This window comes from Lutjanus erythropterus, chromosome 2 (assembly GCF_056507025.1).
Source record: "Lutjanus erythropterus isolate fLutEry1 chromosome 2, fLutEry1.hap2, whole genome shotgun sequence".
Classification (NCBI taxonomy): Eukaryota; Metazoa; Chordata; class Actinopteri; order Lutjaniformes; family Lutjanidae; genus Lutjanus; species Lutjanus erythropterus.
Window position 1 is genome coordinate 7,127,894 of NC_139318.1, and position 26,546 is coordinate 7,154,439.

A 26,546-nucleotide genomic window follows, 5' to 3' on the forward strand; every position below is an offset into this window, starting at 1 on the left:
GTTGCTTTATGGTCTTTTGGGAGCCACACTGAATTCAATGTTTGCATCCAACCTGAGGGCCTCTTTTTGTTTTCTTAACAGTGATAATCAACCGAGCCTGCTAGCGAAGGCGGGGAGCTATATGCTAAGAGTCCTCTGACGAGCAGATCGTGTGTCCAATAGGAATGAAAGTCGTTGTTCAAACCAGCCAATGGGAGCGGTGAGCTGCCGCGCTGCTCCTCTCAGGGCACCTCGGGGGCGGTGCCTGTCGTTGAGGACCCACCCCTCAAGGCCGCGGGGTTTGGTTGCACACAGGCTGCAGTTTCAGTTTGTTTTATTCACCATTTTGAGTAGCTGAAGGTAAAAAAAAATTAAGAATATTTGCGTGTGGAGGACGAGCCGCTGCCGTAGTTTTATTTTCAGGCATTAGCTCGGACGGTGGAGTTGTGCGTCAGGCTCGCTCCCCTCGGTGTTTTGCAGAGCGGGAATCTATATTTCTTTTTTTTCCCCGTGCTTTTTCTTCTCCCCCCTTTCTTACATCCTTAACCTCTACAGTATTCCTGCAAAATGTCAAGACCAGTGAGGTAGGTGTGCTAAATCTGTCCTCTGCTCTCCGCTACGTTAATAATAATAAGACCCCGCGCTGGCAGGCATCGCAGATAACATGCACGGCTCGACCATGCTGCGTTTTATGAGCTGGGAATTTGTTTATTTCATGAAAAAATAATGGGAATGTGTGCGTGTGTTTCCCTTCTCGTGTGTGTGCAGCCTGTGTTTCTAACATGGATCCCAGCAGCAGCAGCGGTGTGGGGGACTGTTCGCCATGTCTCGCGCCGCTGTGTCGTGTCTGCCTCTCGTGCTTTTTAAACGCTTCCATGATGTGCATTGTTGGCTGCTATGTAGGCCAAGCGGAAAATTAGGCGGTGTGATTTAACCAGCTAACTTCTGCCAAGCCTGATAATATTTTTTCCCTCTCAGACTGAGAATGAGAATATGGCTACCCATTCATCCAGGGGAGGCTCTGAAACGCTAATACCCCCCCACCACCACCACCACCAAAACTGAAAAAAAAAATCCCACCAGAGGAGGAGGAGGTGGTGTTCGGCCTCGGGATTTGATCTTGTTACCGCGCAGACTAGGCACGTCTGTGCTCTAGTCTCCTGTATATCGTATTTCAGTGCGGGTAAACATTTTAGTCGTTTCAGAACAATAGAAAACCTATCTATCGGTCAACAAAAATGTCGTCGTTGGGAGGAAAGAAAAAACCTTGGGAGAGCGGATCTATTTTTTCAGCGCTGGCAGTAAATTAACACTGCTGGCTGATGTCAGAGGAAGGCGGAGAACTACAAAAAGTCACCACACCCCCACAATGCAAGATCCCCAGTGTGATTATAACGCATGGGGTGTCTCCTGGCCCTTTTAATACAGATTAAAACGTCCTTTAGCTTGATTAGAAGTCATTTAATGCCATCACATCTATTTATAAAGGTTATCTTCGAAATCTCGCGGTTTCTGGGCATCTAAGTGGCGCATTTGTGGCATCTAAATGGGATTTTTTACTCAGAGCTGTTTGGTCTTTCTGCGAGACAAAATTGAGTTTTTATTATTTGGTATTAGACAAGTCTTTAGAGGCTTCATAAAAATTATAGATGTTGGAATGAGATCTGAATAACACCTACAATAAAAAATAAAAGGAAAGTCCTCAATGAATTAGAAGTGAATCATCCCATTGGATATCTCAAAATAATATAACCACATTATATTTAAGTAATCCAGTGTTTGTTGTACATAATTTAGTAGTAATTAGAGCTGCAACAATTATTAGATTAATTGCCAACTATTTGATAATTTATTTATTAGCTTGAGTAATGAAAAACAAACTAATTTCTCTCATTTCAGCTTCTCAAATGTAAATATATTTGCTTGCTTCACTCCTCCATAACTGTAAACTTAGTATCTTTGGGTTGTGAGCAAAACAAGACATTTCAAGATGTCATCTTGAGCTTTGGAAAACACTCATCAATGTTTTTCGCCATTTTCTGGAATGTACATTATGTTGCTGTGGAAATAAAGCTTTGATTGAGAGAAAAAAACCACTTGGCATAAGCTAAATTTTTAATATATTTTTTTAAACAATCGACTAATTGATTTATTTATTGAAATTTACCAGTGATCAGTTAATCGATTAATTCACAATTGTCTTCGACGGCGCTCGACCCAGGATGCAGCGATGATGAACTCACAAAATCGAGTCGGGGGAACTTGTTTTGGTGGAACATGCACATGGGAAGGCAAGCCCTGGCATTAAAATGGCTAAATCCCTGCAAATGAAAAGGTAACAGCTGCTAGCTTGTTTATGTTTGTACTGTTTGTGACCAGGTGCTAATTTCACATTTTCACTGGGTTGCTAGCTTGGAGGTTGTAGCTGTTTCATGTAGTGAAGGGGACTTTGGAAAGGCAGAAAGTGAATACGGCAGAATGGCAGACTTAGACAGACAGTCTACATTCATTGAGTCAGACTGCTGCAGCCCTACCTCATATATAGGGCAGAGGCACAAGAGATATGTGATGATATTCTGACAGCTTGGTTATAGGCTGAATGGCTGCAGCTTGCATCATTAGCAACACACCTATTCTTACCCAAATCTAACTTCTGGTCACACACCAACAGCAGTCTTGGAAGTCATGTTTTTTCGATTTCACATCTAGTGACAATATTGCAGGCGGATACATGTTAAATATGTAGCCTCTCATTAAAAAATGCTTCTCCAATGTGCAAAGCCTTGAAGAACACTGATCTGTTGTGGTTACTTTGAGTAAAGCATGACTGATCTCTGCAATGCTGCACAATTTGTGTCTATGTTTACTTTAATTGTACAAATTTGATTTTACTTCAGATTGAGTCAGTTTATGGTAATTGTATCATTGGAAATGTGTGCAAGGAAAACAGGCAAACATAAAATGAGCTTAAAAAAAAGACACATCTGCTGCATAGAAGTCCAGATTATTCACATGTGTTTACAGTCTGCCACTCCACACACACAAGTGAGCTTAAAGCCAGTTTAGACAGACAACTGAGTTTTGTCAGGGGGAAGAAACACAAGGCCCAGTCATTCATCTCAGTTAGGGCCGGTGCTGCGCTGATGCAGAGCGAAAGCCTTTGCAAAAAAGTTGAACCCGACTCAACTTTTTCCACAATGCAAAGCTGCACCATTCTGCAAGTCACCATGCCAGTCAAATAAGTGCACATTTCAGGTAGCTACTTTGTAATATCAAAGGTGTAACTCTACTGTCCTCACAATCACAGAGATGGAGAATAAATCCAAGCAGGAATTAAGTCATTTTTAGGGTAAGGCCACTTTAGCCCTTGGTAAATACAAATTTATGAGGGCATCACGCCCAAAATGTTGGGCACCAAGGCCAAAACCAGTGGTGCACTTATGCTAATAATTATATTGTAGGAAGACAAAACAGTATTGGTTCAGTTAACTGATAATTTGCCTGATCAGCCACAGTCAATAATCATTACAAACACAAAGTATTAGACTGTGTATCATTAATCAAACCAACTAACTGCAGTTCAGCATCCGACAACTTTATCATACTTTAGCAGTTACTTTTTGTCTTTGTGGACAAGTGGTAACAAAATAGTAGAAAATAAACACAGTATCATCAGTTTGAATTAAACAGACGCACCCTGTGTTCTTCAGGGAAAATACTAGGGATGTTCCTGGTGACTAATTTCCCTGCAGATTAAACCCAAAATTGAATTTAGACCAGTCCAATACCAGGAAAACACTCAGAAAACAGTTAAAATTGAGCAGAATTTATTAATTTATGTTAAACACTGTCCGAAAAAAAATAATGTGTATTTAGAGCCATTTGAAGCCGTTAATCAGTCTACAATCGCTAAATAGTACTTCAGATGCCGCTGAAATCTACGCTACTTTGTACTGTGCAATACAAATCTAACACATTAACATACAAAACATGACAACAACTCACTAAATGCTTTTTCAGACTAAAGAGGATGACATTGTCTGCGGGTAAAGGACCCAGAGCTGATGTTAGCTGCCACCCTGCCACACATTATGGCTAACGTTAGCATTGCTAGCAGCAGCAACAGCAGCTGCTCCGTTTGCAGGTTTATGTCCATTTCTGTGTTTAATGTGGTCATGTTTCTCCAGTCGAGTGAATATATATCAGCTTATTCTGTCACAGTCTACATCCAACATTATTTCCATTTTCTACATTAAAACACTGCCAAACCGCGCTGGTTTTACGAGCTGTCATCTGTCCTACTTTGCTGATGTAAACATCCGGCGTTGCCTAGGCGATCGGGGCACACACGGTGGGCGAGAGGGGCTGCCATCTGACAGTGCCACAGCCCCAACTAGTGGAGGGCAGCTGCATAAAATCTTAGAGGCAACATTTAACTGGCATTGTGCATGAATGAAATATTATGAAATAGTTTAAATGACTAGTATTTCTGGTGCCAACCAGTGAGGGTGGGGATAATACTAAGCCAAATTCCCTTTAAGAAATTTGACATACTAGGCACCCCAGTAGTTTGGTTGGTGGAGCGTGTGGCCCATGTGCAGGGGCTGAGTCCGTGGCAGTGGCCATGGATTCAGTTCCAGCCTGTGGCCCTTTGCTGCATGTCCTCCTCCCACTCTCTCCCCCACTTTCTTGTCTGTCTACACACTGTCTAGTTCAAAGTAAAAAAATCTTAAAAACTTCGACATCATATAATCCTTGAAGATAAGCTATATTTATGTACAAACTTACATTTTGTTGCCTCAACTATTGAAAAAGCTCCAAAAGGCTGTTTTGGTGGGAGAAAAGCATGGGGATGAGAGAGAAACCATTTCAAAAATTAAGATTTCCCAATAAAACGTGCTGATTAGTGGATCAAATATGTGTCAAATTAAACACAGACTCATTACACTTGTTCCCACTATCTGTCATCTTTGTGTCACAGTATTTGAGATTTTTTCTGCTGTTACCAAAGTAACTATCCAATTTGCTGCTTCCTGTTTAGTGTTGGTAAGGTATTAACCCATTAGATCCCAGATCTCACGCTCCGGGGCATCCACAGCACTGGCTGTTCGCCTTGATAAAATAAAATTTCTACTATCAAGAGTTGTAAATTCAAACTCTTTTTTTAATGCTTTTAGTGCCAGGTTCCTCTCCTGCCTGAAGAGGAGCGCACGTCTCCACATTTGGTCAGCCATCTTTTACATGTGCCAGCTGGTTTGGAACAGCTGTTTTAAAAGTTTTGAAATGGGTCGTGTGACTGGCTGAGAGGATAATGATTATCGCCACATGTGCTGTTTTATACTCCAGTCAACACAAGCCTTTTGTGCACATCACTCTGAATTGACAAAGACAACGCAATTTGTAAAGGCAAGCTGAAATGAAATGATGATGAACTGGCTGGCAAAGAATCTTTCCTATCTATCCTCATCATATTCCTCATCATGAGGAAATAATACCCCCAACCCTCTGCCTTATAATTTTCAAATATTCCCTTAAATGTCTAATTTAGACTTGTATCTCAAAGACTGCTGAGTGTTTTAAATAATACTCTAAACCTGCAAACTACTGTCAATCTTGTCTGTATTATTATTTATTGTTAAATTATTTATTTCTAAGAACTGATCTAATAAAATCACCAGGGTTCACAATTAACTTCCTTCATGATGTATTAAAAATAACTAAAAAAAGACAAGTCAGTCAAGTTAGCAGAGCCCAAAATGGTTGAAAATGATGTCTTTATATTGCTTATTTTGCCTGACCAACTGTCTGAAGCAGTCAACAGATACTGACAAGAATGATGTGAAACAAAGACAAGCAATGATCACATTTGCCTAGTCAGCACTAGAAAATATTTGCTTTTTATATTTAGTTTGTGATAAATTATTTTACAATAGAAGCCCATGATGTGTGCAGAAAAAATAAGCAAAAAGTCAGGATATAAATAAACTGGTGCTGAAACAATTGGTCAGTAAATCAGTTGGCAGTAAGTTAATTACCAACAAGTTTGGTATTTGATTAATGTTAAAAATGGATTTATTTTTCGAGTGAAAAGGTCAAATATGACAGCTTTTAGCCTGTCCCCTAAAGACACGGTTCACTCCCAAAATTGCAAAAGCATATTTTTGCTCTTACATGTAGTGCTATTTATCCATCTAAACTTTTTGGATGTGAGTTGCAGAGTTCGGCTGTGGAGAATGTCCGCCTTCTCTTCAGTTAAGGACTAGATGGCACTTGACTTGTGGCACTCGAAGTGCCAAAAAATACATTAAAAAAAAACTCAACAGCAATATCTCTTTCCACAAATCATGACCTGGTTGTTCGAAATAATCCAGACTTCATTGTGAGCAGTTTCATGTAGGAACTGCTTATTTTAGGCAGTAGAATCTACCTGAACTACTTTAGAATTTATTGGAGAGGAAGAGACACTGGTTTTGAATTAGAATATGGTTTGGGTTTTTTTGTTGTTGTTTGTGCTTTGAGCACCACAAGTCGAGTGCCGTTTAGTTCAGTTATATTCAAGAGAAGGCAGATATCTCTACAGTAGTGTTGTCACGATGCTGGAATTTTTCATGTCAACACAATACTTGTAAAAATAATAATTTTTTTGATACCACAGGGAAGAATGAGCTCGACATTGAGGGCATAAAATTGTATGTTTTATTAACAGATAAAGATGCTAGATGCCACTAAGGCCTTGTTCAAGCTGCCAGCCCAAATCCATTTTTTTGGCACATCTAGATTTATTTTATTCTGGACAGCAAAAAAACACATGAAATGTGATTTTCCAAATTGGATCCAAGATTTTGGAGCTGGTTTGAAATGCAGCTCCTGCAGGATTTCTAAAGATCCATTTCAGTCTCACTCAGGTTGCTCAAATCTGATTTAAGTGTCTTTTGCGTTACTTGCATCACAAGGCACATAGACTCCAGAGTGATTGAGACAAGCAAATAAATTGTCCGCTGACACTTTGGGAGAACGTTTCTGTGCAGGCTCTCGCAGTTTCTCATGCTTCTGTGCTTGACAGTCGTGTCACCAGTGTATGTGGTTAAGATGGCTAGGTCGTTACCACAGCAACCCAGACAGATAGGCAGGTGACTTCTGGATACACAGATCAGATCTGATCACAGTGCAAACAGTCTGTCTTGAAGATCTGATCTGAGAAACAAATATGATTTTCCTGCAGTCTTAACAGACCTATACCAGGGGTCCTTTACTATCAAAACAGACTTTTTAGGCCAAAAAAGAAAAAAGTAAGCCCGTCTATTGAATTCTCTATTTTACTTTCAAACTTTTCTTGTTTTTGATTTGAACTCCATATCTAAGTGAGACTCGGGACTAACCACCAGCAAAATTTAGAGGAAAAGGAGTGTAAGCGATAATGCACACTTTAGTTGATGAAATATCAAAACCTTATTTTCATTCAGTGTATAGGCTACACATATTTAAAATTGGAGAAAGTAAGACTCATGCAACACAATGCCTACAACAATGATGAGTGAATATTAAAATGTTAAACAAAACTGTTATTCATTTACATTTAATTTGTCAAAGCCACAAGGAGCCACTGGAGGGGGACAAAAGAGACGTGCAGCTCGATAACCGCAGGTTGCAGACCCCTGACCTACACATTAGTTCTGTAAATTAAAATACATGGTAACTTCATCAGAAAAGATCTTGTTGTGCAACAGCAGCTGGTATTTTCCCCCAGTTTGAGACTAATGACTCGGATCTACAGCTAACAGCTTTTTTCATTCTTGAGCAATCTGACAACTAACTTTTCAATTTATCATTTTGCCTGAGAAAAAATCTGAGAAACTAGTAAAGAATGTCTGTTGTAATTTCCTTCAGCTCAGGATAGCTCTTGAAATGTCTTTTGTCGCCCAAACAACGATTCAGAACCTGAAATTCACTTCAATGCATTCAGTTTGTGATCACGTACAACAAAAAAAGCATTTGGGAGAAGCTGGAACCAACAAATATTTTGTAATTTTGTGTAAAAATGACCAACGATTCTCTGATTATCAAAATAGTTGCTAATTACTTTTCTGTCAGTCAACAAATCTACTGATCTCTGCTGCTTTAATGAACTGCAATTGCTACTTCAAAACAGCCTCAAGAATACACGTGGTGTTTTCCCCTTCACTTATTTTATTTTCTGGTCGAAAGCAGTACTTGGGGGAAAAAGGTGATGCACTTTCAGAAGTGAGACCGAATCACAGCCCTGAAAGAAAACCACACAATGATCACAGGCTTCCTAGAAAGTAGTCATAACACAGCAGATTGTAAATGAGGCTACCCGCTTTGTACATCGACCTCCAGCGTCATGAATTGTGTCTTTAGATTCACACGCCATCCCTTCCCCAGTTTGGTGACTCACTAGAGCAGAGCTGGTTGGAAAAATAATATCTTTCTATGATATCCCAGAGATGTGAATGATAATGTGTGGAAAGCTTGGCGGGCTCGCCAATGGCTGCTGCTGCACATGTCTGAGGCTTTTACTGTGGTGAGTGTCGCTGTGTGCGCGTGTTGTTGTAATCTAAGTACTTGTAAAAGTTTATGGCTCCGTTACCCTTCCCCCCTCTCCCCCACCCCACCCCACCACAAACACACACAAACAAACACTGCTCCAACGTGGTATTCAACTTGGTTAGGATCCACAGATGCGTAGTTTCCAGGCAGTGCTTGCAGATGATCTGTGGTGCCACCAGTTGTTCAGAGTGATCACTGCACCAGATACTTGTGTGTCAGATCATCTATATTCTATTTTAATTTGTTTTATCTAACTTTTATTTCTTTTTAAATGTTGTAATGTACGTTTCTGTTGTCTGTAAAGCACTTGAAATGATGTTTGAAAGCTGCTTGTTAGGGTGAGGGAAGGATTTTTCTCTGGTTTAAACCTGCACCATTGCAGCTTCTAGAGTTGTGTGTTACCTGAACTGTAGTTGGCTGCTGTTACCTGAGGCTTCCCTCCTACACTTTGCCAAATTAGCCCTGGAAACAGTAGAAGGTAGACCAGTGTCCAGTTCAGTGCCCCCAGCCAGAGGCTGTTTGTGGCTTCTCAAACCGGCTAATACAATCCAGACATTCATACACAGCTGACTAGTTTCTGCCTGTAGGAATGCTGGATGTGACATATAATAGCTTGGTAACCCACCACCCCCTCACCCCCACCACTTATTGACATGTCTAATATCATGTGGGCACTGATGTAACTTAAATGTAATCTGATGCAGTGTGTATACTTCTTCACAGGAACAGGAAAGTGGTGAACTACTCACAATTCAACGAGTCTGATGATGCAGGTAAGACAGACCATATGTGTTTCAGTATATATGGCAGGTGATATGTAGAGCCTGATCGATACTGGATTTTGTGAGCAAAATATAATATACAGAATTAGAGCTGCAACAACTAATCGATTATTTAATTATTTGCCAAATAGTTTGATAATCTAGTATTCATTTTGAGTAATTTGTAAAGAAAAAAGTCAGTTTTCTCTGATTTCAGCTTCTTGTGAATATTATCTGGTTTCTGTACTGTACTGTGACACTAAACTGAATGTTTTTTGGTTGTGAACAAAACAAGACATTTGAGGATGTTGGCTCAGACTTTGGGAAACACTGATCAACTTTTTTTTTTTTTTACCGCTTTCTGATAATACATAGGCAAACAACTAGTAATTTTTTAATCAAGAAAATAATTGAAAATAATTGTTAGTTGGTGCCCTGTACAGAATATGGAATATATACATTGTAATGATGCAGCAAATGTGGTTATCAAACACTAATGACAAATATATGTAACAGAAGCAGGATGTTTTTACAGCTGAACATTAAACTTAATTGTCCAAAGTGACACCAGGACACTGAAACAGTAAACTTTCACTGGTGTTTTTGGTCATTAGAATTGAAAAAACACAAAACATAAATTTGAATGAAGGAAAACATTACATATACATACATGCTGCCTATAATGCTAAAGAAGAAACCCAACCTGCAAAAATAGATTTTCATATCAGTGCATATCTGAGAACATATAGGCCAATACTGATAGGGACCCCCTAAAACTTGTTATTTCGCCCGGGTTACTTATATCCTACGCCACATAAGGTGCTGTGTGCCTGATACACATTCTGATCGACTCACTCTGGGTCATCTCCTCACTTTTTGACAAAACCACCAAAACGGTGACATAAATAAGTTGTTTATTAACCTGTTTGCTTTAACCCCTGGACAGAACCTGCAGGAGACCTATATAGTTTTGATATTATTTGGTGTTAAGTTTGCAAAGATACACTTGGATCTTGATTCCTTATGTTGCTGGCACAGCTGCAACCATGACAAACACTACACTTCCCTGACTGTAGATTAATTTTCAAATTGATCATCATAATGATATTCTGGAACATGTTATTAAATCAGGGGTGCAGTGGTTGATACTGAGATGGATGAACTGTAGTTTCCCTTTAATGATTGGTACAAGTTGACTTGAAAATAGGTGAGTAAACTCCTCATTTCAACGAGGTGGATAAACTGAGCTCACTTGGGTTTACCCTCCACTACACCCCTGGAAACATAGACAAGATGGAATAAATTATGTCCAACAACAAAAATGTACTAAGATGTGGGGTCTGAATTATGATATCAGTTTAGTAGTTTGCCTAAATGGTCTTACAAGGTTTACAAACATTAAATAAGCCAATATCATATTGTGCTCTGTATCATTCAGTCTAGTTTGCCTAATTTTCCAAGCTTTAAAAGTAAAACAAGCCTATATTTTGCACGGGCTGAAACTGCCACAGAGCTTGCCCATGAGCTCGCCAAAGTGTGCACCACAACGTCCTGCAAAACCACACCCTTCTGGGCAAAATACTGATTTTTTAGAGACTACTGATTTTAATATAGACCTATAAAGCTGCCAATATCAGGTCAGTAATATTGGTCGAGCTCTTGTGATTGGCTGAAATCCTCTATTATTGATGCATAATCTTTTATATTAAGATATTCATGTATATTATACTTTAATACATTTTCTGAAAAATCAATCAACGGATGAAATTAACAGATGGTTAAGTCTACTTTTGACTAGTCTGCCATTGTAATACCTGACAGATGAAGACACCCCACTCCACTGATATAAAGATTAAAATCAAATATTACTTTCCATCCACAACAGGACTGCAACTAACGATTATTTTCATTGTCGATTAAGCCGCTGATTATTTTATCAATTAATCTATTCATTGTTTGGTCCCAAAGCCCAAGATGACGTCCTCAAATGTTTTGCCCACAACCCAAAGATATTCAGTTAACTGTCAAAACGGTCTAAAGAAGCCAGAACAATATTTACATTTAAGAATTTCTACTTCTTCAGAAATCAAACCAGTTAATTGGTTGTCAAAATTGTTGGTGATTAATTTAATAATTGAATAATTGTTGCGGCTCTAATCCAGAGATATGAAAGGTATAGCTACTTAAACAACATGGCAAAATCTCTGATCAAAGATTAATTTATGTCTTGTCATGGTACACACTGTAATACTGGATAACCTTGTGTTGTTACGTACGCTGATACTGGTGTCATCCATATTAATATATTATTACTGAAACAGATTACATACCAGGCTGTTCTTCTACTAGTTGTAGTCTAAAACCTGTAACAACATGTAGAATTTAATAAAGGTGCTCTGATTCATTATTCATTCTAAATAGTTGAATTTTTGGTCTCTATAAAGGCAGATCAGATAAAAGATTAAGAAATTACAAAAGATATGAATAAAATTGTGTCCTTGTATATGTATGAATGTGAGTGAAAAACTAAAATTGCGTCCTTTCTCTGCAGATGAGGAGTATGGTGACAGTAAGCCGAAGAAGGTGCGCACAGCCCCTCGTGAGCCCAAGCACAAGCGCTCAAAGAACTCACAGGATGACAGGTGAGCCCTCAGTGTAGACTGGCAGGACTGGCACTGTCAACAGCCTTCTATAGTTTGCTCAGTTTTTTTTTTTTTTTTTTTTTCTTATTAATTTGCTGATTACAGCACTACTAGAAAGTTTGTGAACCCTTTTAAAACATTCTGTATTTCTGCATAAATGTGATCTGAACACAACAGACGTTCTTTCAAGTCCTAAAACTAGATAGACAACCCAAGTCAACAAATAATGCGAAAAATTATACTTAATAACACTAGAAGGGGCAGAATTATAATGACGAGAATAGCCATAAGTGGTCATTGTCACCTTTGTCTTCCAAACTCTATTATCTCTCATGATAAATACCAGAGATACTAAGAGATTAATGCATTTATTCTGTTAGTTTATCTTTTTAAAAATGAAATATCACCTAAATGGAAATTCTGTAAAATTTATTTATATCAATATGCATGCTATCAGGTGTAGTAAATCATACTGACTGCATATATTCACAGCAGTACTTTTCTGTAGGATAATAACCATCAGTGATCAGATTCAAATTTTAGATGAATCTAGAATTACTCAGAGTGAGAAACAATTAAATGTGTTTTATAAGATTATAAACAAATTTTAACATTAATAACAAATTTCCACCTAGAATCATCACCAAAAATAATCATAGCCTATTGAAAAAGGCTGAAATGAGTACAAAAATAAAACTAAAAAAGTTTGAAACATTGCTGTTTGTAATAAATAAGGATAGTATGTTGAGTGTTAGCACAAAGATTCAGTGAGTTATAGGTGCTGAGACAAAAAGTATTGCAACTGTCCCTGGTCTCCTCTACTTTATTTTTAATTGAGTCTAATTAATTGTTAATAGTTAATTATTAATTAACTGTTTGTATTTTATTGTTGGAAAATTGCTAATTGAGATCACTTGTTAAGTTTTATTGACAGAGACAGTGATAGTTGCTAAGCAACCAAGATGCATTTCGATATGTGCAAAAAGTAACAATATAACAGCAGCAGTTTCTGTGTGGTCAACAGGACCAGCTGTGGCTGAAATAAGTAAAAGTGATCACATTTTCTTTGCCTTTTGTGTAATTTATATAAACAACATTTTAAATAAAAATATACTACTACTATACAAAAATTTACTTTAAGGAAAAGTCACTTACCAGCAGCATTCAACTTATTCAGTTTATTTCACATAGAAATTTGGAAATGGTCAAAATAACCACCTTGGCTGTTCTAAAGTTTATTTATTTAGCAAAATTATCCAACATTAAATGTCTTTGTTGAAAGTGTGTGAAGCTCTTAGGATTATCAGTTCATTTTAAGGGGTGATTGGAGTCAATTGTTTGGATCAATAAGCTGACAGTCAGGTGTGAGTGCAGCGGCCCCTGACCTATTGAAAAAAATATAAATCCAGGTCTTTACCGTCACAGTCTGGTCTTAAATGCACAGGTTTGTGGAAATGTGCCATGTCTCAATCAAAGGAGGTTTCTGCCGAATTCAGACAAAAAGTAGTAGATGGTCTGGCTGGAAAAGATTAAAAAAAAAATTTCTAAAGCATTTGGCCTTCACCAACCCACTGTCAGGCATACAAATGGAGGAATTTCAGCATCGTCCCTCTCCCCAGGAGTGTTTGTCCAACAAAAAGCACTCCAAGAGCAAGCCGTGTAATATTCCAGGCAGGGGAAGTCTTAAGTCTTAATCTTCAAGTGTCAAGCTAGTCTAAGCCATGTTGTAAGAAACAAGCACATCAAGTCATTGCTCAGGTCAAGCAAGTCACAAGTCCTATGAAATTCTTATGATCCCCCCTCACTTTCAACATTTAAATTAGTTGAAGACACTGGTCAAGAAAAGTTTAGTGTTTGTGTGTTTAAATTTTACTGATTTGTGACATTTTATGGCATCCATAACAAACCTTCTGAAAAGGAAAGGGAAAAAATTAGAATATAGCCTTATAACTTTAAACAGCTCCAAAGTGAAAACGGAAGAACAAAAAATTTACATCACAAAGTTAAATCCTCCTGCTCTGGCTCCCCTTCAGGAGGCTCACACCATTTTGCCTCGGCTTATTAACACATCTGTCTAAGGTGCTTCTTATGACACAGCATGCCGCTGTTCACCTAACAGCATCACGTTAATTAATCACACATAAATCCCTGAATACAAATTTTATTTCTTTCATTTTAACCTTTTGGCCCTCTCCATGATAGCTGCCTCATGCACTGACCTCTGCTGGACTGCCTTGAAAAATGCACATATTTTATCAGTCAAGTCCTTTTTAGTCATCTTCCTCAAGTTAAGAATATCAAGGCGAGTCTTTTCTCAGTGTTAGTCAAGCAAGTCTCAAGTCCTCAAATTTCCGACTTAAGTCATATGATTTAAGTCCCACACCTCTGATTCCAGGAGGTCACAAAGAACCCCAGGGTAACACCCAAGGATCCACAGGCCTGACCTGCATTGGTTATGTCATTAGCCATGAGTTCAACATCAGACAAACACTGAACAAGAATGGTGTGTATGGCAGGATAGCAAGGAACTCGTTGGTTTAAATGAGAAGAATCGTGTTGCTACATTCCAGCAACAAAACTTCATCCCAACACGAAGCACGGTGGTGGCAGTGTCATGGTTTGGGGCTGCTCTGCTGTCTTGGTACCAAGCCAAAAGCTCTCTAGAACCACTGTGCATGGTTTGCCTCCTTAATTCACGACACATGTACGTGGCTTTCATTGATATAAATCAGTCTTGTGCCATGTACAATTTAACCCCTGCAACACACTGACACAGAGAGGAGCAGAAGATTTGTTCTTGAGAAACACAGCCGCTTCTGTATGAGCAGGGTGGAAATTTAATGCTCCAGAGCCAGACGCGGCACGAGGACACCAGTGTATAATAGTACAGGTGCAACAAAGCTGGGGGTGTGGGACGGTTAGGCTTGGTTAGAAAGCAGCATTTATGGCGGGGGGGAGAAGAGGAAGTAGGTAGTTGATCAAATTCATGTGAAGGAGTGGAGACGACCAGGTGTGCTGTAGCAGTGTGTCAGGCAGAGCAGGGCTGATGGGTGAGCTGGAAGAGTGTAGAAGGAAAGAAACTCAGCTGGAGGAAACTGTGGGGGAGGGACGAGAGGTGCATTCAATTCATCATGGATACAACTTGTGATGTACTACCTCTCTAAAAACTTGTAGGGGTTTTCTATGAGCCTGAGTCGGCCCACTTTACCTGCTTTCCACCACTGCCTCACAGCTGGGGGTAAACTGTCTATATAGTGAATCTGTGCTGCCAACCCATGACAAAGTACTCCCCTTAAGCTAATTTATGCTCCTTTTACATACAAAAATAGACACACAGGTTTTGAACCATATTCCCTCTCACTGCTCACATACTTAGATGCGTCCTTTACATTGGCATGGATGTTACGCAGTATTTCCACTAGAGGGTGGCACTCAGTCAACCCTGAAGAATTGTCAAAAAATTGCTCCAAAGAAGAAGAGTGAAAAGTTTCTTGAAAGCTTCTTACAACAGCAGACATGGTGACGCTGGAGGAGGTTGTAATAGTGGACCTCTTGAGAAGGAAGCCAAAGTGGAGGCAGCGTTGTAGACTGAGGTGGTCTGTGCGCCATTAAATACATCATGACGTGTTTTTTTCATTGCATATTTGACGAAGAACTTTGTCATGTCTTGTGGTTGTGTCTCACTTTAACTAGTGACTACACTGCCCCTATGACTACTGAAGGTACTGCTCTTTTCAGTCCATATCCATAAGCTTTCAGAAAACGTGCAGAAGTATGGATAATATGAATGTAGAGTTTGGGTGGCGGGCTTGGTTTCCGTATGCGTATCTAGGGATGTGCAATATTATATCGTTTGCTATATGTTATTTATTTTTTCATGATGTGAAAAGTTGAGATTGTGATAACGGCAGTAATATCGTTAATTAGTAGAGACTTCAGCAGTGTGGAAGTGGTTTTGTTAGAAAAGTTAAGATGTATAATAAACCACGATAATATGTAAAAAATGCTCAGACCTTGTTTTGAGCAGTTTCATGTAGGAACTAGTTTCTGCAGTAGAATCTTCTGGAAATTCATTCTTTCAAATTAGTAGATTATCTTGAGTATCCAGGTCATGAATTCTGGAAAGAGACACTGATTTTAATTTTTTCAGATGTATTTTTTGGTGCTTTGAGTTCCATTATATTGGAGAGAAGGCAGGATGTATGAATGATATCTCTGCAGCTCACACCAAAAAAAAAATCTGCTTGGATAAATAACACTACAGGCCAGGGGAAAATATGTACTTTTGATGGGGGTGAACTGTCCCTTTTTTATGGTGAGCTTCAGAGAGAAGATCAAACCCCACCCACTTTCACACCTCTGCACATCAGACCAATCACTGAGGCCGATTAATGCAGATTGGAAATAGCAAGAATAGTCCCAATCATATTTGTGCTCTGGCCAACAGAGAAAGTATGTGTCAAAATGTAAATTAATAAGTAAACTTAAAACAATTGTGTTAAAATCAGATTTTATTCTGGATCAAGAAACAAGAATGACGTGTAATCTATGATTGTTTATTTCATCTCGTGAGAGCAAAAATGAAACAGTTGCTTAGACAGTTTTGCTCAGGAGCTTATCGGTGCACATTTCTGGCAAGTTGTTTGTACCCATCATGTGTTCCTTGTTTGCCGTGTTTATTTGCTAAATGAAATGCAGATTAAAACCTGTTTCTTGTCTCTTCACCCCCTGGCCGCTCTTCCTCTAGTCGCTAATACTTTGTTTTGTCCTGATCTTTGTTGCAGTGAGGAGTCTGATGACAAGCTCTCTAAATCCAAAAATGATTCAGCAGGTAAGTCTGTCTGTTGTCTGATTTAGATGAGAAGGTCTGTGAGAGTGAACAGTGGAGAGCTAGCTCCATGACTTCCTCTGTGTCACTGCTGCAGATGACTTTGGCAGCGATGATGAAGACAATGACTTTGGAGAGGAGGAGGATGAAGATGGAGGAAGTGACTATGAAGAAAAAAGAGGGAAAAAGGCAAAGAAGGCCAAGGTGGAGAAGCCCAGCAAGAGGGGGCCCAAGAGAAAACGGGCTGCAGGTAACCATCCATTTTCTTTTCCTTATCATGTTGCAATGATCTGATGAAACTATTGTTAGGCGCTGATATAACTGGCACCTCACATGACACTGTTTAAACTGTGTGGATAAATTCTACATCAAATCAGATGGTTTTTTAACCTGTGGAGGATGTAGAGCAGTGATTCCCAAAGACTGGGTTGTGACCCATGGGTGGGTCACAGGAGGTTTTATTTGGGTCACCAAATAAATAAGATGAGAAGAGATTCTGCAAAATTTAAGATTTATACCTGCCCTCCACCTTTTATAAAGCATTTAAAATGTGTTTATTGTCTTACTGATGAAAGGAAAAACAAGAGCCTGATAATTTCTAATCTTCAAAAGTTCAAGTTTATTTAAAGAAGAATAGTAAGTTATCTAAACTAGGTCAGCAAAAGTTTATTTTATTTCAAAACTTAAGAGGTTGTGTTTGATTCAAAAATCTATTAAAAGAAGTTGTCTTGATATTTTGAGTTGTCTCAACTTTTGTAGGTTTGTTTGATGGATATAAAAACAATGACACAGCCTGTTAACTCAGCCTGAATCCATTTATTTCTCATTTATTAAGTATTTAACATGTGTACATGAATTGGTAGTAGAAATGGTCAGGAACTTTAATGTATGCAGAAACTAACTCTCTGAGGATCTGTTGATAAGGTCAATAATGAAGTGGGTCATGAAGGTTTGACAGTTCTAAAAAGCGGGTCCAGAAAAGAAAAGAAAAAAGTTTGGGAAACATTGATGCAGAGTGTACACTGGTTCCTATGTTCATCTACCTTTTAAAAATTCACACAAGGCCTGAACGATATGAATAAATTTTCTTAATTTATTTCTCTTTATTTAAAATAAAATGATGCTGTTGCAGTCAGTCAGAGAAGAGTTTAAGGGACAATTGACCCCAAAATTAAAAATGAATCTTTTTCCTCTGGTCTGTAGAACTATTTATACATCCTGTTTAGATTTTAGTTTTGGTGTGAGTTGCAGAGTTTTGGAGATATCAGCTGTAGAGATGTCTCACTTCTATCCAGTATAATGAGACTAAATGGCACCAGTGCTGTGTTGCTCAAAGCACCAAAACCATTTGAATAATTATAACCAGAGTCTTTCCAAAAATCATGACCCAGTTACTCCAGATAATCCACGGACCTTGTGAGCAGTTTCATATAGAATCTATTTTTCTTTCTTTGAAAGAAAGTAGTTCCAGTAGATTCTATTGCAGAGAGAAAGTAGTTCAGCATGAAACTGCTCACAACAAGGTGTGTGTCATCATTGCTGTTGAGTTTTTCAGATGTATTTTTTAGCTCTTTGAGCACCACAGGACTATCCCATAAACATATGAGTAAACTTAACTTAAAAAAAAACAAAAGACAACTTGGCACAAATCTTTTTTGACAAAAAAGAGGAATGTTTGTAATTGAAAAAGATAATATTCAATGCTGAATAGGTGCAGAACTCTTTTAAACAATGGTTATTGTGTGCTTGAAAGTTTAACTTGCCAATAATCATAAATTAGAATCAAAATCTCAGCACTTGCTATACTCTTTCAAATTTAGATTAGATTATATTTGAATATGGATTTAAAAACAGTAAGCACTCAGCCAGACTTCACACTTCTTCCACAGGTTGAATTTCTTGGCTGAATACATTTCTTGAAAAAAAAAAACACCACTACTACAGAGATTTACATTTTTTTAAAAAAAAATACAAAACAACTTGACTGTCTTGCAGTGTTTTTGTAATTTTAAAAATTGTGTTAGAGCTAATCACTGAGAAAATTGCAGTGGGGTTTTACCATATTGTACCTTAATTAAATATGACCTTAACCAGTAAAAGTTAGTTTTGCTGCCTTTGTTCTGTGCAGACAGATGATCTCGTCTAGCTGTGGGATCCTCTGTGGTTCCAGTGAGACTCTTGTGGCCCTGTGTTACTATCTAAAATAATGATGAGAGGAGTCCGTGCCGTTGATGTTCTTGTTTTGACATGTGAATATCTAAAATAACTTCAGCTTGCTGGTTGACGGGCAGCACTGCGTGTGCTCTCCCAGATAAGTTTCTTCTCCCGCAGCTCCAGCTGATGCTGAATGATCAAGTTGTTTGCCTCCAACATTCCTCAAAACTGTGACACTCCGCTTTGATTTTTATCACTGTGGGGCAAAAGTTTGATTGATGAAACTGATCGATCAATCGCTTTCATCTGCTGAGCGGAGTCTGTTGATGGCATCTCGTCTTTTGCGATCATTGTGGTGACTAGATGATCATGTAAACATTTTCCTCAATAAGTAAACTCCTCTGCCCTTTTTTCCCTGAAGGTCTCATAGGTTTTAATATAAAGCAGGAATAACCAAGTTTTTATATTTCTGCACACCAGCTGGGTTCCATCAATTAGACAAAACTGAAATTTTAATGTTTCTTCTTCTACAATTACTTTTACTCTGTTTATTAACACAGCCTTTACTGGCAAGTTCTGACATATCACACTTTCAACATTTCAAAAGTTCTCTTAATATTCTCTTGGCAACTAGATGGGAACACAGCTGCTGTGTTTGTGCGATCATATCATAATTGCAGTAGACCTGACAGTGTGGGGCTTCAGATGTCCTCCACAGCAAAAACACTGTGGGTTTCATCACACATTATAGCAGTATGTTCCATTTAAAGACACTGTAATCCAGTAGAGCTGCAATTATCAGTGATTTGATTATTAAAATAATTGCCAACTATTTTGATTAGGACTGCACCTAACTGTTATTTTTTAAAGGATTAATCTATCGAATATATTTTCGATTAATTCACTGATCAATCTCACAATTATGTTGTTATTTATCAATTATATAACAATTTATTTACCTGAAATACGTATCAAAAACTTGCATCATTAATATTTCAATATTTTATTCAGTCATAATCCTGAAAAACACACATAAAGCACATTAGACTAAGGATAATAGTGACATATTTTAAAGTTTCTGCCCTGTTTAATAGACTCCATGTTAGATGCCTGAGTAGAAAACACTGGACCTCAAATCAAAAGGTGCTGTGATGCATGTTAATTTAATCACTAATCACTGTCAGCCCTTCACTGAACTGAAAAATCAGTATTTTGACTTCATACTGAAACTGGTTATGACATGGAGTTATTTCATCACCAGTCATATGCAGGTAAGATGATCACTGCCAATGTGTTTTTGCATGCGTGTGGGCCAAAGAAAATACTTCTCATTGTTTGTCTGCTGACTGCAATGAGTTACAGACGGTCTGCAACATTAGTTTTAGCCATTTCTGTCTGAACAGAAAGTACAAAACGGCAGAATAACACCATCAGATGACTCATGGTGGTAAAGTTAAGAGCAGTGGTGCAGACATCACTTTTAACACAGGGGTCATCAAGAAACTTCTAGAAAATCTATGTGAAGCAACTTCTGCTAACAGAAACATGTTCCATGTGTTGATAATCATCAAATAGTCTCCGCCGTCTCTACACCCCTTACTGTCGACTGTTGTCTTGTTCTGTTTTCCTATCGTCATGTTGTGAATCGTTCTGTAACCACGTGTGTTGTTTTTGTGTAGATGACAGTGATGATGACAGGGAAGTGAGTCGAAAGCGTACAGTGCGCCAGGCAGCCTCCAAGGCGGTGTCCAAACAGAGGGAGATCCTGCTGGGCGACGGAGGCAGCGAGGACGAGGAGCACGAAGACCAAGAGGAATCCTACATGGACCGTACGTACGCCGATAACGGCAACACACGCCTTCACCACATAAACCCTAACTGTGAGCCACATGTAGCTGATTCCTAAAATAAACTGAAAATGCTTTCCACATTAATGCTTTAGAGCAGTGGTTCTCATCTCAGGGTCAGAACAGAAAAATATACTTGTTACACAATGTTTAATTTATTTTCTTCAGCTTTTCTCAAACTGATTGTATTTTTCTTCCCCTCTTTAAAGAAATCTTTCAAATGAAACAATCTAAGTCACTCATGAGAGATCACAAGCAGACATGACTTTATTTCAAAGGCCTGCAGGACAAATAGGTCTGGAACCACTTGCTTTAGAGCAATTAGTATTGATTTTATTATCTGAGGTATTAATAAAATGTTTGGAGAGTTCTTAAAGGGACTGTTCACCCCAAAATCAGCCTGTACTCCTATTTATCCATATAGATAGTTTTTGTGAGTGTCAGTTTTATTTAAAACCAGTGTCTCTCTTCAAAAATCAGTTACTCAAAATAATCCACAGGCCTGTGAGCAGTTTCATGTTGGAACTTCTTTTCTTTCTGGTAGAAAGAAAAGTAGTTCCGGTAGACCCGACTACAGAAAGAACAGAAGGACAGAGACACGGGTTTTGAATTTTTCAAATGTATTTTCCTGGTGCTTTCAGCACCACAAGTCGAGTGCCATGTAGTCAGTCAGACATCTCTACAGCTGATGTCTCTGCAACTCACTCCGAAAAAGTCTAAATGGATAAACAGCACTACAGGGCAGGGGAATAATATGTCTTTTTGATTTTGGTGTGAACTGTCCCTGAAGAGTCATGAAGAGCCTTAAAAATAATCTTAAATCTTAAAATCTAATCTAAATTCTGCCTGGAGCCAGTGTAAAGAGAAGTGATGTGACTTCTCTACTGGCTGGAGTTGATCAGTCAATAGATTTTTGATTAAGGCAGGTAAAAAGACTGTTAAAGTAATCCTAGTAATCCTACAAGGCTTACCACACATCTCCCTCTGTTATAAAGTAAAGCAAATCAAAATGTGATTACTGATTACAATTTTGAGTCTAAATATTTAGATTTAGAACCTCAAATCTTTTTTTTTTATGGTATATGTCTCACACAGACAGGTCATATGAAAAGAAGAGGAGATACAGACAACATTAGTGAAAGAAGGGAAAAAATAATAAATCCAATAAATAATAAAATAAAAAAAAATACATGCAGACAAAATAGTTGTATCAAAGTACACAAAAACCTAAAAAAATAAATAAACCTTAGCTAATGGCAGTTCTAGGATTTTCTAGTTTTTTTCAGATGTTTTTGAAACACTGAGAGCGAAGCTGACGAACAGTTTTGTAAAGAAACTCATATCTGAAGTCAGTTAAAGTCAAATTTGGACAAAATATTCAGCTTATGAAACCATGGGGCAGAGGGTGTCCTGGAATTAGACAATGTCGCAGCTCTGATGTAACATTTCTGAAGGATGAAAAAACTGTAGTGGTACATGCAGTATCATAATAGGAAAGAAAATTTTATTTTAGATGTAATCGAGTCCAAGTAAACTTTTCATCTACAAGAACACCTACAAAAAAACTGGTGATAGGTACACAGTCAATATTTATCTTTGCCTCATCTCTACAGTAACACTTGTTTGTAGCAGCAAAGATTAAACAAGTTTAAAAGTGTTGTCTAAAATTTAACTTTATTCTACCTGGTGGCGCTCTGTATATATGTAAAGAATGTCACACATATGATTCCGGGTATATCGGGACCTTTAGTCACAATGCCGCAGTGCTTTAGACTGCTGGACAGCGTCCGTGTTGACAAGATTCTTACACGTCCCATTTCTGTGTGCAGCCGATGAGTCTGGCAGCGATGAGGACTTCATGGTGGAGGATGATGATGACAGCGACTACGGTCACTCCAAGAAGAGAGGCAAAAAGGTGATTCGACGGGGACGGCCGGACAAGAAGGAGAAGAAGAGCCCCAAACCCCGACTAAAGGCCACAGGTGAGGCGTCCGGTCCCCCCTCTGCTGCTGCTGCAGTCTCACACTTGAGGGAGGAACCCTGCAGTTGTAAATCTCTACTTATGTATTTTTGGATTCTGTTTTAATCTTACAGTTAAGATTAAGTTCATATTAGGTCACTAATTTAAGCTCAGGGACAGTGGACAGTTCACCCCAAAATCAAAATGCATATTTTCCCCCTGGCCTGTAGTGCTGTTTATCTATCTAGTTAGTTTTGGTGTGAGCTGCAGAGTTTTGGAGATATCTGCTGCAAAATGTCTGCCTTCTCTCTAATATAATGGGACTAAATGTCACTTGGCTTATGGTGCTTAAATCACCAAAAAATATGTCTTTCCAAAAATCATGACCTGGTTACTCAAGATAATCCAAAAACCTTGCTGTCAGCAGTTTCACTGAGGAATGGCTTTCTTTCTAATAGAAAAGAAAGTAGATTTTGCTGCAAAAAAGAAAAAAGTCAACAGCAGTGTCTCCTTCCAGAAATGATGAACAGGTTCCTGAAGATAATCCACTGACCTTGTTGTGAGCAGTTTTATGTAGGGTCTACTTTTCTTCTGCAGGAGAATCCACCAGAACTACTTTCTTGGTCACAGGTTTCACATTTCAAATGTATTTTTGGAGCTTTTTAGTACCTCAAGTTGAGTGTGATTCAGTCTCATTATATTGGAGAGAAGGCAAACATCTCTACAGCTGATAACTCCAAAACCAAAACAATCAAACCAAAATAAAAGTGTATTTTTGATTTTTAGGATGAACTATCTGTTTAGCTTAGTCGTTCTGAATGCTGCAGTTCATTGGGCTTGTAAATCTTGCAGCCCACTTGCCAAGTGGTAAAAAAAAAAGAATTAAATTGTTGAACTATTTTGATAATCAAGTAATTTCTAATGCAAAAAATGGCAGATATGGAGATTTATCACTTTTGTAGTTTATCATTATATTAAAGTAACTATCTTTCGGTTTTGGTCCAACAAAAGAACACATTTAAAGACATCACCTTGGATTTGGCCTGAGATTAAACGCGACCATCAACTTTAGTCTTTGCTGTTATTTGATAACTGCTGATTTGTATAGGGGCAAGTAAAAATTTACATTGGGAAGTAGATTTAAGGGATGCACAATTAATGGCAATTTTTATCAAAGTTGCAGGGTGGCTTTCTGTAATTTTCAAATTGCATGAAATGCATATATATGTTGAAGGGAAAATGTGTCAGAAAACATAAAAAATTAATGAATGTTGTGAGGCAAAGATGTCTGATCTACAGACCTAAAAACAAAAATCTCATTTCTAATATCGCAAATCATATTGCAATATCCGTCAAAATAATCACAATTAGATATTTTTTCAAAATCGTTCAGCCCTAGTAGATTTCAAACATTAATGCTAAACACTCCAGACTCCACGTCTGATATTTAGTATGATGCAAAGCAGTAGAATCTACCAGAACTACTTTCTTTCCACAAGAGAAAGAAAGTAGTTCCTTCATAAAACTACTCACAACAATCTGTGTCTGTCTCTAATCTGTGGATTATCTTGAGTAACTGAATCATGATTTCTGGAAAGAGACCCTGGTTTTGCATTTTTCAGATGTATTTTTTGGTGCTTTGAGCACCACAAGCCAAGTTCCATTAAGTCCCATTATATTGGAAAGAAGGCAGACATCTCTACAGCTGATATCTCCAAAACTCTGCAGCTTTTTATACATTTTATATGTAGTTTTGATTTTGTGTGGAACTGTCCCCCATGAAGCTCACAGTAATATTGAACCCTAATCTGACAATGACTGACTGATTTCTCCCCTCAGTGACCCCCAGCCCAGTGAAAGGAAAGGGGAAGGGGCGCCCCAGCGCCAAGGCCCTGGAGAAGAGCTCACCCAAAGAGGAGGAAGAGGACGAGCCCGAGAGTCCTCTGGAGGAAGAGGAGGAGGAGGCCGCCACTGAGAAGAAAGAGACCTCCCCCGCCCCCAAGACGACGAAGGAGGCCGCAGGAGGAGAGGAGGAGGAAGAGGAAGAAGAGGAGGAGGATGGCTCGGAAGAGGAGGCACCCTCTGGAGAAGACTAGAAGATGGTACCCACTGAAGCCCATCCTCCATGTCTCACTCTCTGTCTCTTCTCGACGTTTTTGTTTTTTCTTTCGTTGCTCTGCGTTTAGAGTTGTTTTTTTGTTTTTTTTCCTGTTTTCTTTTTTTGTTGTTTTTTTTTTTTCCTCCTGGTGGCCTGGCTCAAAGGTTTGGACTTCGTGTGCGTTTTTCTCGTTTCGCTTCTTCCCCGCCCCCTCTCCGACCAAGACATTGTGCTCATGTGACCGTACGGTGTGCATTTTTTTTTTTTTTTTTTTTTTTTTTTTTTCTTCATTTTCAACACCAGAAAGAGTCACACATCATTCAGCCTTCACCCACCCCTCCCGTCTTTATTGCGTTCACATTCTGCGTTTTGGTGTGAATATCCAGACAGTCAAGCCTTCTCTAGAGAGCAGTGCTAGTGAGCATCCGTCCTCAGTGTGAACAGACTTCACTTTGTGTTTGTGTGTTTTATTTTTTTCTTTCCCCCCCTGGGATGATCAGTGACCTGACCTAACTGGCCACACTATTTTTTTTCCTGTTTTATTTGACTGATTTGCAATTACAGGGAGTATTATTCAGAGCTTCTCACTATCAGTAACTAAAGCGCTGTATTTATAAAGCGACATAAAGTCAACACGCGCAGGGCTGAAGCCTTCACCCTCTTTGGTACTTTGTGCTTTTAAACCAGGAGCATGTTTTAACAGGGCAGTGTTAGTTAGCTCGTTGTTTTAAAACGGTTCTTTAAGTTAAAGCAGTGTCTTTTATTTTAAACATAATCACCCTGCTTGTTTCAGAAAAAACTGGTGCCCTGAACTCTTGTCGTGTGGCTGCGTGGAGAATGCACTAAAGCGTGTTATTTTGAAAAGTATTCCACTTGTAGCTGCTGCTTCGTAGATCAGCTGGAGCCATTTAAAGGTGTCTTCTGTAGACGGGCGGAGTGGTGGGTCACCATCACACGTTTCAAGCCAGCATGTGTGTGTTTTTTATGTACTTGTTTGAATTTGTATGCTTGTTGAGGAGGGGGGGTACTTTTCTCTCAGCCCGTCAGCTGCCTGTGTGAAACGGTTTTTGTTGTATGTTGGGCTTTCTACCGATGCACCATGCTACGTGAAGCAACCCCGCCCCCTTTCAACACAAACCCCACCTCCCTGCATGGCTACAGCATCTTCTCAACATTCAACCCCTTGTGCCAGGCACCTCTAAATCTTTTTTTGTTTGTTTTTTTAATTTTTAAAAAATGCAAGAAGAGATGTTTTTTTTTTCTTTTGAGAGTTAAAAAAAATGAATGTCGTTTTTTCTCCTGTTGGTTCATTGTTCTAATTCTCTATTCAGATTTTTTTTGTAATGTTTGTTTTTTAAGAAAAGAAATAAAATGTATCTTGATTTTAAAGAAAAAAAGTCGACCCTATCCAATCTGTTCTGCCTGATGGCTGGACCAGCCATCCCTCCCTTATTTACGCCAGCGTATTGCTGCCACGCCAGAAAAAGAAAAACAGATCAGCATCACGCTATAACATGAAAAGTTTGTTATAACAGGATGTTTTTCACATTGTAACAAGATATTTTCACGCTAGTATGACAGACAAACTTAACACGTCACAACAACAAACTTTTCTTGCTAATAAATGTATTTATCCGGTTAAAATGTGAAGTTTCATGTTATAACAAAGACACTTTAACGTTATTACGACAAACAAACATGTTAGTGTA

At 38.6% G+C, this 26,546-nt stretch overlaps 1 protein-coding gene across 1 annotated transcript; it reads left to right on the plus strand.

Moving 5' to 3' along the window:
- The first annotated feature begins 263 nt into the window (after positions 1-263).
- Positions 264-26,234, plus strand: nucks1a (nuclear casein kinase and cyclin-dependent kinase substrate 1a). The gene is made up of 8 exons (XM_084727056.1): positions 264-563; positions 9,271-9,320; positions 11,860-11,950; positions 16,735-16,781; positions 16,876-17,028; positions 20,612-20,761; positions 22,609-22,761; positions 24,579-26,234. Exons 1-8 carry the CDS (start codon positions 547-549, stop codon positions 24,833-24,835), a joined length of 918 nt encoding a protein of 305 aa, XP_084583182.1. The 5' UTR covers positions 264-546; the 3' UTR covers positions 24,836-26,234.
- Positions 26,235-26,546: the final 312 nt, after the last annotated feature.